General features: G+C 43.9%; 1 protein-coding gene across 1 annotated transcript in view; it reads right to left on the bottom strand.

Annotated features, from left to right (window-relative positions):
* The window catches only part of LOC121673698 (ras and Rab interactor 3-like), a 160,598-nt gene that overhangs the window by 17,120 nt on the left and 126,806 nt on the right, over positions 1 to 16,672 (bottom strand). The window contains exons 22-24 of the mRNA XM_042047299.1: positions 9,751 to 9,823; positions 5,373 to 5,464; positions 16 to 1,497 (exon numbers count right to left, since the gene is read on the bottom strand). Coding sequence (XP_041903233.1) covers positions 16 to 1,497; positions 5,373 to 5,464; positions 9,751 to 9,823 — 1,647 coding nt within the window. The remainder of the gene's footprint in view (positions 1 to 15; positions 1,498 to 5,372; positions 5,465 to 9,750; positions 9,824 to 16,672) is intronic.

Raw genomic sequence — 16,672 nt, 5'->3', positions numbered from 1 at the left:
ACCACAGTTACCTACCTAACTGTTCCTCGGTGTAGGAGGCTGGGTCTATCAGAGATTTCAACTCGGTGCTCTGCACTAAGTAACTCTTCAGCTGTGTCATCATCAGCCGGATTTCTTGCAGCATCTCTGTGCTGGAGCTCTGTTTTGCCATCATCTCTAAACTGTACACTTTGTAGTCCCGCACCAGGTTGCCAAAATATGAATCCTTGTCCTGTGCCAGCTCCACTATCTTCTTCTGCAACTTCCTGTCACTAGACAAAAAGACTGTGAAGACGTTGGACAGGTTTGCCAAGGACAGCCTGTTTTTGGCCTTGGCCAAGATCACGGAGCGTGTCTTTTTACCAGATGAACTACTCAGCATCTCCAGGTCATCCTCTGTACTGCTGGTGGAGTAGGAGTCCGGCTCAGATGTTGATGCCTGAGCTGCGGTGCTGCCTCCCAGGTCCTCCAGGGACAAGTGTGAACCTTCCAGTTCGGCTGAGCTGACAGATTTCTGGCCATGTCCCGGTTCAGTCTTGGTGTGTGTGCAAGTGGCACCACCTGCCACTGTAGCTGGGCTGCCCTTGCACACAGCCTGCCCTGTGGCCACGGCCGTCTCTCTCACTGTTCTTTGCTTTGGCTGGCAGGAGCTGGGGATCCTTGGTACCTGGGAAACCCTCTTCCTTCTTGGTGGTGGGATAGGAGGTGTCTTTCCTTTCTCAATGGCACTGCTTTTTATCTTAGGCATGTCCTCCTTCTTCTCTGCAGGTTCGGGCATTGTCTCCTGAAATTGTGATACAGCCCTTTTGGGAACCTCCCCAGGCATTTCTACAGCCTTTTTGCACAGCACCATTTTATCTCTGCTCTCTGTACTTGTGTCTTGGTTTTCTTCTGTCCCTTCCCCCTTCAGCGTTTCACAACTTTCAGGGTTACCCACACAGCTCTCCTCCGAGGTCCTCTCACTCAGCCGCCTCCGCGGGGGAGCAGAGGGCTGGGAGCCCTTCTTGGGGCTCGCTGCCAAGGGCTCATTGGCCGGGCAGCTCCGCTTCCTTTCTTCTTTATCGTCACCGCCCTCAATTTTCATTTCCTCGATGCTCTTTCCTAGTGGCTTAATAAGTAGCTTGTTTTCTTCACAGGCAGTCATGGGGTCCTGTGGGAGCTTCAGGGAAGATTTCTGAACAAGAGCATGAGGAGGTGGAGGTGGAGGGGGCCGTCGAGGAGACCTCCTATCAGTAAGCATGGTGGGTGGGGGGAGATCAATGCTCCCAGGGTGGCCTTTAGGAGAAGGTACATCTGGAGGACAAGGACTACTGCACTCTTCTATAAAAATAGGATTCACAAACCACAGCCTGTCATTTCCTATTGACAGCTCAATTTCACATGAGCAGTGGTTTGTGCTACTTGCAAAACACTGGGTAGATCTTAAACTGTCTGTCTGGGCAGTGCTGAAGGCAGAATCTTTTGCAGAGTGGGATAGGTCCTGTCTTCTTCTGCGGTTTAGGTAGGAATCCCAGAAATCTGTCAAAAAAAAAAAAAAAAAAAAAAAGAAAAATGAAAACATTATCTGAGAGAATTTTAGCTGCTAGTGATATGTAGAAAATCTACTTATTGTTAAAAGAAATGGTACACAAATTTCAATGTCAAACTTTCAAACCTCTGCACAAAACAGTGTGAAGAAAGGGTTGTCTGCTTTATGTATGTGAAATTCATCAAGCCAGGGGATGAGCTCAGAAGCTTCACCAGCATTCTTTCCCCTGTCAATTTTAGGACACTTACCTAGTGAAAGTTGATAATGCTGTTCAGCATTTTCAGTAAGAGCAGGAAGGTACAAGTAACAAATACAAATGATTTTGAAAAGGGATCTCTGCTTGTTCAGTGATAACTGCCCTCTACATGCAAATAGCTGTGGATACCTGAGGTGAGGATGTGAAGATTCTAGGCAAGTTGAGTCTCCCTCTTGCTCACAACAGTAAGGTGCAGATCTGAGGCAGACAGCCTGGATCCAACATGCACCAGGAGACAACAGACGAAGATGACTCTACTATGCAGCAAGCTCATATGGCAGTCTGTTTTACACAGAGGTCTGATCCTGCCTTGCAGTATAATCAGTTCAGAAACATAATTTTAAACACTTTCCCCTGATTATTATTACCATTAAAGTCTATAGCTCCGGATGACTGTTACCTATGGCCATGGCCACTCTGCCTTGCACCTTGCCTTGAGACTGTCTGCCTGCAGGTGTCAGAGAGCAAAGATGATAAAAGACTGTACACAGGAAGGATGTATGATGATGGACTAAGGAATAGTTAAGTACTTCAGTGCCATCAACTATGACTGAAAAAGAAAGATGGTGTTACACATGCAGGTAATCATTTCTGTCAGAAATCTCTTATTATAATTTGTCTTTTAGTAACTGTTTTTTTAAAATTACAAAGCACTGGTACATTTTTTTAATAGATTCAGTATCACATCTAACCTTTCTCCCGTCCCCCAAAGGTGAGGTTTCAAACCTGCCTTACAAGTCTGGTTGCTTTCAATCAATATTAAAGCTGCTGACCCAGGATCCACTACTGGAAGCATCAGGAAACAGGATCCAGCAAACCTCATATGTTCTGACCAAGGAAAAGGGTATAAACCTCTGAGGGTATTCATTGGATGAGAACTATATTGATGCCCACAGATTTAGGGATAAGGAGAAGGTGGGAAATCCTGGAAACACAAGGATTCAGACAATTAAATAACTATTTCAGCATGCTTGGTCCTTGAACACAGAGCTGACACTGATGGCAAACTCTTCTATGTGGATTTCAGGGGACACAATGGGGCTGCCACACAATGCCTGTACCCTGCCCTGTGCTTGGTGTCAGTAGTGTCTCACTGCCAAAACATCACATGCTGAGCCCAAGAGAGGATGGATGGGGCTGCACATATGTGGGATGACCCTTGGTGCTGAGCATAGGGTACAGCTCTCAGGTCAAGAGGTGAGCTAAAAGACAGTCTATTCCCATCAGGATAAAACTGCCTGTTTAGCTTCTCACAGCCTAGGCTAGTGTCCATAACAAATTCAGCTTTATAAACATGTCAGCATGTTATCTTAGGCTGACTGACATTAGAACAGCTTTATTCCCTGATTTCTTACTGTAAGAGGGAGGAGAACAAAGAAGCTTAAAATAAAAGTGTTGCCAGGAACACCAGCACTCTTGACAACAGAATTTGGGAGTAGATGCACAGATATAACTGCACATACTAGGACCATGCTGCCAACCCCCTCACATCTGAGATGGCTAGGGTACCATTTTCCTTAAGCTCTCCAGGTCTTCTGGGCATCAGCAAAGGCAGGACAGTGGAAATTTCTGTAAGTCAGAATATAATGCTGTGAAGTCTCATGGGCTGAGGAAATGGTGAGTAAACCAATCTACACAGGGGAAGTTGGTCATTTTTCTCAGCAGTGGTCAGGATAAAGCACTGTGATGAAAATGCAGGGAAGGAACAGATGATGTGGTCCTACCAAGTAACAAGGCTGCTTCAGCAGGCATTTCCCAGTACAGCCACACTGTCTCACACTGCCAAGAAGGCTGTTTGATCATCTCCCATTGCTGTCCTGGATCTTCCCTTATCTTGTACTCTGGGAGGGATAATTAAGCAGTTCTTGGAGTCTTTGGCATGTCTGTGATGGTATGTGCCCTTTGTGCAGTGCAATCATGCTAATTCTCCTGCTAAAATAACTTCTGTACCAGCGAGGTCAGGACTAGAAGGCCTGCAGTACATCCTCTGTGACAACATACAGAACAACCAGATCCTTTGTGGAACAATTCAGCTTGTAGATAGACATCTTACTTCTATCCCCTTGAAACACATATTACTTTGAAATAACTACAAAGCAACATATGAAAATTTCAGACAATGCTATGTTTCCTTTGGAAGTGCCACTTTGGGGAGCACTCATTGTTTGTGTACCCATTTATATCCACAAGATTTTGTTCCAGGAAGCAATAAACAGCATCAGTCAGTAGCTGAGCCTGTTTGACTCTACTAAGACAGCATGGCACTTCAGAAAGCTTCGTTTCCTAGGAAGATGCACACAATAGCAGTTTTTTTCTGTTGTCAGAAACTTGCCTGGTGTGAAATACACCATGACAAATAAACTTCCAAGCCTCACTACTTTTATGACCACCAGTACAGGAGAGAAGGGAAAAGACTACAATCAATATTGCTTTGGTGCTTGTGCTTTAACTAATCTCTTCTTTCAGAAGTTGTTGGAAACTGTTGCCTGAATCAAGATAGCCTCTGATGGCTCAAATTAGACTGAAGGTTGCAGATTCATGATACACTTCCTACATTTTAATCCAAATTTTTAGACTTGTTATAAAAAATTAAGTTTGCAACTTGTTATCTCAAATTGCAAAGTACCTTTTTATAAGCAATAAGTGCTGACTGGACACCCATATAAAAGGATGCTTTGACAAATCGGAACATACTCAAAATAGAGGATGCTGAAAGTGTTAGAGGCAAATCTGTTGGTCAAATTCAACAAAGCTGCCTGAACTGAAACCAGTGGGGTTTGCCCATGCCTTCTGGGAGGTATGATGCAGAAGATCCAAAAATAGATACCAATGGGCTCAGAGTGCTCTAATAAGTATGTCTAATAAATGAGCTAACTCTTCAATTTTCTCCATTGTTTGGCTTTTTTCAACACCCAAAAGAAAACTGGAAAACCAAGGAGTGTGAAAGCGGCTAACTGAAGTAGCTGTCTCAAGTAGAGAGTATTAAATGGAAGGAAATAGAAAGGAGACCTCCTTTAGTTAACAGATCTTCTTTTCCTATCTCTGTAACTTTATACATTTCACCTAAAATTTGTTTGTTTGGTGCTGTCACTAAAAATAATGTTCCTTTTTGCATGTGATTAGTGTGAGGTGAGAGAACATGCTGGGACAATACACATTTCTCTACCAACTAGAAGTCCTGCGGGAGAAAGCAGAAATATCAAAATGCAAAAGTATCACACTTTCATCAGCATTGCCCCCACACATCAGAAGGAGAAGCTGCAAAGGTATTTTCCATATAGCTCAGATGCCAGCTACTTCCAACATGTGTAAGTTATCCCGAGGGGCCGTACTGCCCTTTAGCTGGTGAAAGCCACCGCTTACACAGACTGTAGGTACCACACCCTGGACAGAGATCCAGGTGGAGGTTTATGGACAAAGGGGCAAGTGCCCTTTTTCTCAGCAACTTTCTATAAACATAAAGATCATAAACATCTTCTTCTTACATTCAGACCTCTTTAGCTATACCAAAGACAATAGTTCATCTGTCTTCCAGTTGCACTATGTTTGTGCAAGGCACCATTGTTCTCACAAGTCCAAGTGAAAATCTGACTGCTTTGAGGGACTTACCTATCCCCAGACTAGAGATAATTTCAAGGTCTTGAAAGCTACTGGCTTCTAATATTGCTTGTGGCAGCCTCAGGGTAAAGGGCAGCAAATCCCTGTAGAAAGAAACAGAATGAAAAAACAGCAAAAGGATAAACCCCACAATTTTTAGGAATTCCAGACTTCACTTGGTTTTAGTGATTGGATTGGCTCAAAATTTCAGCCCTGTTCTGCAAAGTTGTGGCTGGTAAGGAATCATGGACATTGTGCTGGCCTGGGTTGCTCTGATTTCATAAAAGATCACCAGCTTCTGTGGTGATGCTTCATGCCATAGCACTGACTTAATTCCCCTGTTTTGGTTCTGTCCTCTGAAAACAGCAGGAATGCCTCTCACTTCAGGGGAGGCCACAAGGGTTGAAATATCTTCCCATGAAAAGCGAGGTGCTGCAAATTGTAATTATTTTAATTAGAAAAGCCAATCTTTTTGGTGTGGAAAGGATTTGAAGTCCTTTTTCTTTCTGTTTACCCCTCCCTCACTACTCTGCTTCCTCTTTTAAAAATCTCTGTAAGTGTAAGGCATGGGTACACGGCAAGGCACAGAGGGATTAGGGGAGGAAGACCCTGCCTGGGGAAGGGTAACCCCTGGGTGAAGGGACAGACAGCGAGGAATTGCTGCATGACGCTGAGAAAACACATATATCCCACTCTCAGACTTCTGAGTACTTGGTTTCTGGAAAGATGCTGTATTTCTACCAAAAAAAAGATGGAGTTTCTTAGAGGATGTTAGCTGGGTTTCACTGAAACACACCCTAAGTCTCAAGCAATTTAACAGAGCACTTGGTCTGCCAGTGAACTGTTCAGGTTTGCCTCTTGCCCAGTGACAATTTGCTAAACCTGTTCTTGCCTCAATTCCCATTCTAACAAGGACTAGAAAAGCCAGTCCCTAAAAGACAGCAAGGAATGGTGCAGGATCATTTTACACATAAAAAGTTTTACAAAGTGTTCTACATGGTACAAGGAATTATTATAGAAAAAACTGGCCTTATGAGTGGGAGGTCTCTACTACACAAATGCACACCCCAAAAATGCACACAACTGCAGACCTATCTGTTGACAGATGAATTCAGGGGGCCTATTTCTGACCTTTTTAACAGATACATACCTTACTGATGTATTGTGTTCTCCATGGGTTCCCTGTGCACTGCTGAGCACTCTGTTGTCACACTGACATAAACTGATGTGATCCCTGGCTTATTATTTTTTCATGGTAGATATGAGGTTTAAAAGAGGAAGAGGGTCCATGTACCTTCTGCTTTCTTTGTTATTTTGTATGCATGAATAGTTCCCTTACTTTTCTTTCTTTCTTTTTTTTTTTTTTTTTTAGGAAAATACATTTTAAGATCAGGAAATATTAGGACATTGCCCTAATAGAAAAAAAACTGGTCTTATTAATGGGGCAGCAGCTTGCAGACCAGCCACCAAGTCACCTGATACCTACAGGTGAGTAATATATCCAGGCCAAAGTTTTTTTTGAGAAGAGCCTGTCAGCCCTGAAAAGCTGTTTCCAGCTATTCATAGGCAACTTACTACACCCCTGAGAACAGGCCTCTACATTCACCATCACAGAGAGCTCCTATGAGCTGCCAACAAATGGTGGGTCAGTGCCTTTTTACTACCTGCTTCTCTCAGAAAATTATTCCCTTTTTATCTTGACAGTAGCCTGGAAAATCACATGAACCATCTGAATGTGTATTTGACACTCAGAAATAACATCTATAACAGGAGCAAATAGAAGAATTTTTCTTTCTTTCTTTCTGAGACTCTTTCTCAAGCCATGATCTTTTTTACAGGAAAGCAGAAGTGAGCATATTTTCTCTGTCACCAGCCATTTGACTAGAAATGCCCAGTTGTATTTTGCATTTGGGCTGTTCTTTGCTTTGGTGAGAAAGAAGTCTTTATATGGGTCCAGGGCTTAATTTATGTCCATTCTATAGGGTTGTCATGGGTTAGCAAGCATAGTCCCGGAAGTGATGTTCTTGCGCAGGGGTGCGTACAGCTTCCTCTGGGACTTGGCAGAACCTATCAGCGGGCCAGTTTGAATATGGACAATTCTTTAAGCCACTTAAAGTTGTGACCACCTCTGTGATCCACACTTAAGAATAGAAAACCCTGAGGTAGAGGCTTGGTCTCGTTTCCGGTGCTGGGACAGGTGGCTGCGGGCCCCATGCGGGGGCCAGCAGGCCCAGCCCAGGCCCTGCTCGGGCCGGGCCAGGCCAGACCACGGCCATCCTGGAGCCGATGGGCCCTGTTCCACCTGCGGAACCCCCCACCACAGCCCTGCTGTGGGCAGCCCCTCTCCAGTACAGCCAAGATTCAGCTGAAGCTGCACCGATGTCCGGCAGAGATCATATGACCAACAGCGATAAGCGACATTCCAGCTGCAAGGCCTAGGTGAGATTAACCCTTTTAGTGCTGTGAAGAGCTGAAAACCTGAGGGAGAAGAAAGAGGAGATGCTTAAAGCTGAAATTCTGTTGTAAAGCTATGATCTATCAGAGTACCCGTTGTAATTCCATGAAGGCATGGGGGGTGGAGCGTTCAACTTGTACTTGTGAGCAAAAGCACCTGCGCTGAGATAGGTAGATGTTGACGCAGCTGTAATTTCATGAGAAGTTTGAACAGGGAGAGATGGAAGCGATGAGAACTTTTGCTCCAAATGGGAAAGGAGAAAACCTCAGTTCCTGGAGATGCTCCCAGAGATAGTCCTAAAGATGAAGATGAGGAAGACCCTTTGCTCCCAGGGAAGGAGAAGGACCTCTGTTCTTAGAGATGAAATGCTCCCAGAGATGGGTGAAGGGAACTTTTGTTTCTGAATGGCTCAACCTTAAATTTGTACCCCAGTAATTCAAGAGTGGACCCTTGAAAGCAGCTGTGGGAAAAGCTGCAAGTTGTGGGAAGGGACTCGCATGCCAGCAGAGAACCAACCGGGGCAGCTGTCTCGTTGTGATAATGTTTTCATAGCATGGGCAAGAGAGACTCCTCTTCCTAAATGGACTGAACAAGGTTATTATGGAAGTGATAAACAGACTTAACATCTCAAGAGTTGTCTTTTTACATTGTCAGTGGGAGAAGGGAGGAAGGTGGGGGGAGGAGAAGTGTTCTGAAGGTGTGGTATGGTTTTTTTCTCTCTTCTTTTAGGTCTGTTAATAAACTTCTTTATATTCTTTCAAGTTTGGTGCCTGCTTTGCGTTTCTCCTAATTCTTATCTCACAGAAGGTAAACAGTAATGAGTATTTTGGGTCAAACCACTACACTAAATTGGTGTTTCTGCCCAGTTACAAACCCAACCCGCTACAAGGGTCTCTACAAATCTAGATGGCTAAATGTCTATTAAGTGATGAGGGTGAGGCAGAGCATGGTTTCTTCCATGCAGGTAGGAGTCATGGCCCAGAAGTGTTGAGCTCAGCTGTCTGCAGAAGCAGCCCTCAGAATAGTGGGAATATGACTGGCTGGGTAAGCTTTAGCACACTGTCTCCTACCACAGACAGACTTCTCCTACCGTGTGACCTAACCAAGTGGCTAACATGACTGCCTTGTAAACATATCCTGAACCTGCTTTCTCCTCTTAAAAGGAAATAACTACTTTAAGAGTCACATAAGTTTATATAGAGGAAGTCAAAAGTCTACAACCAACTCCCAACAAGGCCTGCTGCAGTAAGGATAGGGTAAGTAGGTGGTGGAGGTATTGCTGCAGTGTGCTAGGCACAAGGACACAGATTAGAGGAGGCTGCAGACATATGGGTTTAATTACACAGAGGGGCTCATCAGATGCTGATCACACCTTGCACTAGTGAAAATGACATTACAGGTCTTTCCCATCTCTATACCCATTATGGTTGGTATTTCTGTGCTGAGACAACAAGCACTTTATTTTCATTTTAGATTTTAGTGAAAGAACATACGTTATTTCAGGACTGCTTTCCTTGATAGGTTCCCCATAGGTGACTAAGTGCTTTGAGTCTCCCACAGGCAACAGTTCATTAGCAGGTTTGCTAAGTTGCTACCAGGTGTGTGTGTGTGTATGCTTAAAGCTACTTTAAATAAATAATTAACTCGTGGCCCTTCTTCCTCCCTGCCTCTGTTCTGTGTCTCTGCCCTTTGTGGAAGCAGCCCTATGGACAAAGCTTCCAGCTGCAGGGACAGCAGTGCTTGTGGTGTGCCTGGCCAGAAACTGGATGATCTAGCCCCACTGTAGATACAAGCATTTGAAATACCTTCTGGTCTGGCAGGTTGAAGGGTAGCAGAGGAAACAGAGGGGTCTGTGCTGGGACTGGGGACTGGGGAAGGGCAGACCAGAGGGAAGGGCAAAATGACTGCGCCATGGAAGCAATGAATGCAACTCACCTGCTGACACAGTAGAAGGCAACCAGTTTGAAAACATCCTCAAATACAAGGACAGATCCTTCCAGGTACAGGACTGGTGAAAAACAGAAAAGACAGTCAGCAGCTGTTTTCTTTGAGCTATGTGATTTAAAAAAAGCAGGTAGGTTTGGCTAGCACGTCTTGTGTTCTGTGACTGTCCAGTAATTGCACGGACTAATATGAAGAAGAGTGAAGAACTGGCTTCAGGTGGTCAAATGCAACAAGATTCTTCAGGGAGACACCAGAGAAGAAATATCTCCGCCTGGCTTTTGGAAAAGTTAGCTCAAGATATCCAAGTGTTGTGACACTAACAGAAACAATGGGAAGAAGAAAACCTCCCAGGTCACTTCCAAAGGGATCATTACAAGCCCATCTGTCTCTAAGGATGTGCATATCTGCAGTACATATGCGGCTGACCTTGTGACTCTTCATGCTGGAATCTGGTTTGGTCTGGATGCACAAAGTGCTTTGAAGAAAAAAAAATAGAAATTACTGTTTCATTACTATGTGTGTGGGCTCTGACCTGGGTCACACAGGCAGTGTGAGCATAGCCTATTTGTATCTCTTCTGTCTTCTCCCTCCCATGGTGTTATTCAGTGACTGCACCCTCCTTTAAGTGGCAAAATAAAATCCACCATATTGCAGAGTTCTTCAAGATGACCTCCTTTCTAATGATATGCATTTGGGCATTGTATAGCCCAAATCTCACATGTCATTACAGAGCTTTTGGCTTTTAAACCAGAAAAAAATTCACTGGCCAGTAGAGAAAGTTTACCCAACCAATAAGGCAAAGCAGAGAGAAAGACCGGAATCTGCAGGAGAGATGTGTCCATCTTTGCTTCAGCTTTATAGTCTCACAAACTGTCTATGCCTGTTTGTGCACAACACACCACCACAACAGGCACTGACAAGAGTAAGGAAATCTGCAGTGGATTCTCAGAAACGCCCACTTACCAGTGGTAAAGAACTACCCCCAGAGCTGCACTCCAGAGCTGCCACAGGAGCATGCCGGAAGTCCCTAGGGAGCAGCACCAGCTCCCATCCCCACGGCACTGCCCACAGAGGTTGTGCATCTTCCTTCACACTGTTCTAGGCCACAGGTCAGAGCTGTGGGCACAAAGCTCAGCTACTGTGATTCAGCTTCCTCAGTCAGCCATGATTCACAGCCCTGTGAACAGTCCCCAGTCCCTTGCCATGCCTGCCTGGTGGTTGGTCTCCTGCAAAGCAGGGTCTCCAGCACCTGAGGGAAGGACACACCCACCTGGCTCTCCTCTCCCTCACCTCTGTGTCCTGGCTCTTGTTCTCCAGCCAGCAGATAATCCCACTGCAAGGAAATGCTCAAGATTGTCTCTTGTTCAGGTTCATATCTCATTCCCCAAATAAGGCATTTCCTCCTTTTACTTCTCCCTTTGTTCTAGCCCAGGCCCAGTAGGTTGCTCTTTTGGGCTGAATACACCAGTGTAGGCATTTTTTTAAAGAGACAAAGGCCATGTAATTCTCAACAGTCATTCCTAGCATCAATTTATGTTGGATCAGCATGAACAATTTAACCTCAGTGTATGCACCCATACCAGACTGCAATGTGGAATTTAAAACATACTTCAAGCAAAACAATCCCTTTCCCTCACTTTTCTCTCACGACTGGAAAAAATCATGTTTGGCGAGTTTTTCTTTTTCCATGGTAAGAATCATGTTTCAGTCAGGGATTTTCATTAAACATCTACCATGAAAAATTTCTGTAATTTGAAACCCATCTGCTTTGCAGTCCTGACACAAGAAACAAAACTAAAACCAAAACCCAGTCCTGTTCTGGAGAATGAACCAAAACCCAAAAGTCTGAATTCACTCAAATCTCCAGCAATTAAATAAAGCCCTTTGTACAGATGACGGTTTTAAGGGAGTTTTTTTCTGTTAAGAACCACAGGTTCACTTTGGTATTCTGAGTTGCAGGAGAGCAGGCTGCACCTGTACATGTTCACATATGTGAGCAAATTGCTTAGATTGGGACAATTGATTGTTTCTGTGCCAGGAAGCTCTGCCATTTGGGAGCTTGAATGTTAGACAAAAAAATACTAGTCTGAGTCCCTCTGTGTCAGGAGTTTCCACATGTAAGTGCCTTGCCACTGCTACTTCTCCTCACATATACAGTTAAATAGCATAAAACACCACAAATCACCAGGAATTATATAGCTAAAGAAGACTAGGTACAAAAAGCTGCTGAAGCTTAAGGACAGAAGTTTTCAGCAGGTGGTATATATAAATAGGACTGTCCCTGCTCTGGGAGGTCATAGAAGGTAACAAAACCGAGCGTATTTCTCAGCAGGCTGGAATTCATCAAACAGAGACCCACAGCTCTCCTGGGACATTTTTGGGCAGCCTGGAAACAAGTAAGAACAGATGGAAGAATAGTAAGAATAGTGCTTTAGATGGGTCATTACTCGAGATACTAACACCATCAGGACCAATACTCAGCCCAAAATTTATTCTGAACAGTGCCAATGTCAAGCAGCCTGCATAGGGCTGCCATGGCTACTTGGATCTCTCCCAGCACAACACCTGTGGGGGAAGCCTTGCAAACTCCTGTGGGGAACATCTTCCTTGGGAGAAAATCTAATGCTTTTCTCTTAACCTGTTTTTGTCTAGACACCTGCTGACACCAGCAGACATCACTGATAAGTAGTGCTTTTCTTTTGGATGGCAGATGACGGGTTCGATACAGGAGCATCTCTTGTGGGAATGGTTGTCATTCACCTGTGGAGACCATTATGTGCATTCTGCTACATGTTTCTAATTCTTGGAAAGACACAGAAAATAGCAATTTTGTACAGCTAAAAGGGCTCTGCTGACTGTTGGGGACAATATTTCTCTCCCCCAGAGCCAGTGCTACCTTCAAGGCACCCTGCTCTGAGAACACAACCAGGAAGAGGTGATTTTCTCTGGCTGTGGGTGTGTTGTGGGTAGCTGGGGACATTTCATTGACATGAGAGCTGCTGCTTGGAGAGGGATCGTGATGCTGCCATTTATAGGAACTCATGAGTTTTGCAGAATCTACAAGCAGACATCTGCCAGACTGCTGTAATCCTAATGAAAACTGCAGAGAAAAGATTCACATTTCTTGGGCTTGTAAAACTAGATCCAGGGCACCTGAAGAGCAGGGAAATATCTATATCTCACCATAACAGTGCCAGAATGTCAAGAATATGATCAAAAGCAAGAGCAAAAATAGGCTGGGTTCTGTGAGCCAAACATATTGCCACAGCATATTGAGTTTTACCTGATATTTAGAAGCCCATTGAAAAATGCCACCTTCAGGAAATAAAAGGGGAAATGTGTAGATCAGTGGGCAATTTTGAGTAGTCTGAAACAAAGAGATAAGAATTAATTGAATTTTTCTTATGGTTTACAGAAGCATTAGCAACATGAATTAGTGGTTCATTGGTGACTATACTCTGTTTTTGTGTCCTTTGGCAACTCAGTAAGTGAAGAGAACACAGCCAGGTTATAAACTGTTATATATATTTATGATTGTCTCATCTTCCCCTTTCAAACACTAGCGTGCTCTGAAGAGTGTCATGTTTAGGCACTGGTTGGAATCTGTATTCATGTTCTCTTTGCTCTTTGGATCTCCCCATCATTTCTCCATCCAGATGCAGATGTCTTTGAGTCACACTGTCCCTGAGCATTCTGCCTTCCTTTCCTCTTTGATTTTTCCCCACAGAATTGTGTTTGCTAGTTCCATTGTTCTGATCACATGGACAAACCAACCCAATTTCCATCTTATTGCTTACACAGGCTCATGGGACTCAATTACTTCAGCTTCTTCTTCTCTAGTGGCACTGTTAGTCCTACTCACTTGGATTTGTTTTTGGGGTTTTTTTTGTATCTGTGTAATCCTTCAGAGACATCTGAATTCAAAGACATGAATTCCTTATTCTGCAGCAGTTATGTTGACAGAGGACTACTGAGAACACAACCATCCTCAGAAGCCCTGCTTGGATGTGCTTAGATGTTCTCATTTTTCCAGGTTCTGGGAAACTGAGATTTATCATTATGGGTGCGATTCCAGTTTTCTTTTTCTATTTTCAGATTATAAATCCATAGTCTCCTAACAAGAGGTGTTTCTCTCCTTTGATATAAGTCTCTGGTTTGATACCACAGTTGCCATGACCTTTTCAGTAAGCACCACGGGCCAGCTTTCCTGCTGCTCTGCTACTGTTAGTGAGTAAACCTCACTATGAAGATGGGATCACTCCAAGGCAGAGGCTACCAAAATTCCTACTCCCAGACACTGAAATTTCAAGCTGTTGCAGGTTAGCAGTTTCCTGCCACTTTAATGCAGTGCTAGGGTGACTGCTATAGTCCCAGTGCTGAGGCTGTTGTGTCTGTCACGATACACTCTGCTTGTCCTACCCGCTGTGCTTTGCAGGAATGTGTGAGACTGTGATGTAATTCCTTCAGGTTATTGTTTCAGTTCCCCAGTTCAGGCCCTTATTCATGCACTTGGCTCATGGTGGTATTAAGAGAAAGAGCTTCAGCTGGATATTGCTAAAAAAGGGAAGTTTAGACTTCATTGGTAGAAGTTCTTAGTGTGTTTATGGGACCTTTCTGCAACACCTCTGTTTGGAAGTTCCTAGTATCTGTCTCTAGCATTGTTTCTTGTGTTATTTCTTGATGACCTTGTGGACAGTAATGTATGGCCTTCTAGTGCTGTGTGCTTGTAAAACACTGCCACTGTTTATCTGTTTTCTTTTCTCAAGGCCTTTGTATTTATTCTGTAATCTGATGCTTCTGCTTCTTCCACATGATGTCTAAGCTGTAGTTTCGGTTTTGGTTGCACAATTCTAGACTGTCCTGGTCATCCTATGTCTGTTTTGTCTTTCTTGTCTTTCCTAGTGATTATTTTCTTAACTGCCAGTTGTTTCTGGTTTTTCCCCTCATCAAGGAAGGGCTGAAACTTCCCTGGTTTGAAGTTCTGCCTGAGTCTCCTGTTGTGTATCCAGCTCAAGCTTTCTCGAAGGATTTCAATTTTATGGCTTCCTACAGAGTTTAATCTTCCTGGCCATGATGAAAAAATCACTGCTCATGGCAGTTCCTGGGAAATTGAAACTAATGAATTATGAAAGTGATAAAGTGTTAATGAGCTTGGTTCTAGAGTATAAGAGAAATCTATTTTTAAACTATGTTCTTCACTAAATATAATTATGTTGCGCTCGACAAAGAGCCGTTAAAGAAGATGCAAATCACAGGCTTTTGTACTCTTCTCTGGCTGGGGCTGAGTAGAAGGGACTCTTGGTAGAGATGACAGTTCCCTTCTACCCCGTGTGCATATTCTGCTGCTAAGATAAAGAACTGTCCTCACACCTAACAGCCACAGGGGTCTTGACCACTCCATTGTACTTTGGCTCATCCACATTCACCCAAGCAGATGGGCAGCACCTTGGTGTGCACTGAGATTTTATGTCTTTAATTCTGCATAAAATCCTGGTGCTGCCTGGTCTCGTTTTCTCTGCTGCAGGATACTTGAGCAGGAATGTGTTAAAGGGATTTTGCTCCTCTGTTTCCTCCTCACTGTCATCAGTGTTTCAGCAGGGGATGAGAGGGTGTCTCTCACAGGTACTTCAAGCACAACCAACTCAGCTAAAAGAAAAGTGTCACAGCTCCTCAGTGCTTTCCTTAAAGGTATCCATGTGGATAGCACTGTCAGCTATTTCAGGGACCAAGAGCAGAGCACATGCTGGAGAGCAGCTGTTCAGTTTCAAAGCCCTTGCCTGACTTGTTAGATCCTCAACCCCATATCCCTTTTCCAGGTATGGAATAAACACCTTAAACTCTGTGGAAATTTCACTCTTTCTTCAGCTGGAGGCTGGAGAGATCCAGGCTTTCTTCTGAGGGGAATTCCCAGGACCAGATGTCAATATGAGATACAGCTGGAGTTCTAGACGTAGCCCCACAGGGTCTGTTTTTGCAGGAGTAAGGGAGGAAACATGGCCTTTCTGAAATACTGAGGACTGAGAGGGCTCCCAGGAACACCCAGGGGAGTAGGATAGCACATTCAATCAATGTGGATCCTGCAGTAAGCAGCTGAGCAAGAGCTGGGATCATTGCTGGGGAAGTCACATTTTTGCAGGTCATTCAGCATCCACTCATACATTAAAATGGCAGCACAAGATTTATGCTGCCCAGCTGCCCATTCAAACTGTCAGGGCTGAGACCCATGGCTGACAAGACAAACTGGATATAGATACTTGTAAGTTACTCTCAAAATGCAAATTTCCTTTGTAAAACTTTGTGAAGCAAATGAAGCACTGAGATATATAAAGGGTCTCCCCTGTGCCTCATATAACAGGAAACAGTGCTATGATTTGAAATTCTGGGGATTTAGCTCTTAGCAACAATCTCCAGGTCATATGGATAATCTTGAGAATCAATCCTTATGTGAAAAATGTGTGCTATCATACAGATGTATTTTATTGAAAAATATTTTTCTCCATTTACTTTGGAGAAAATTTTATTTCTCTGGCTCTGAGATACATTGTGAAGTACCATAGTGCTGAGGTTAATCATACAGAAAAAGGAAGTTTGCCAAATGTTTTAAGGGCAGCTATCCAGTATTCAGAATCACATTCTGAAGGAGAGACTTGCAGGAAGAAAGGCCTTTACAAACAAGACAATTTCCAAGGGTGAGTGATGAAAGGGAATAACCTGCTCTGAAATGGCAGAGGTCAATAAGGTGGACAAAAAAAGGAAAGAAAATTATACTTCTGCTTCCTAGAGCTGAAATCCCACCTAGCTGCCAACCTGGTGAAAGAAGCTCTTCTGTTTTCTGCTTCTGAGTGGGATAGATTGCACTGTCACTGACTTTGAGGGTCCTACTCCCTGGTCAAAGTGTGAGGTCCTTAATGCC

This window comes from Corvus kubaryi, unplaced genomic scaffold, assembly GCF_017639235.1.
Source record: "Corvus kubaryi isolate FWS band 111438036 unplaced genomic scaffold, C.kubaryi_AGA036_p1.0 66, whole genome shotgun sequence".
Taxonomy (NCBI): Eukaryota; Metazoa; Chordata; class Aves; order Passeriformes; family Corvidae; genus Corvus; species Corvus kubaryi.
Note: the sequence above shows the minus strand (reverse complement) of the source record. Positions and strands in the feature narration are given on the sequence as shown.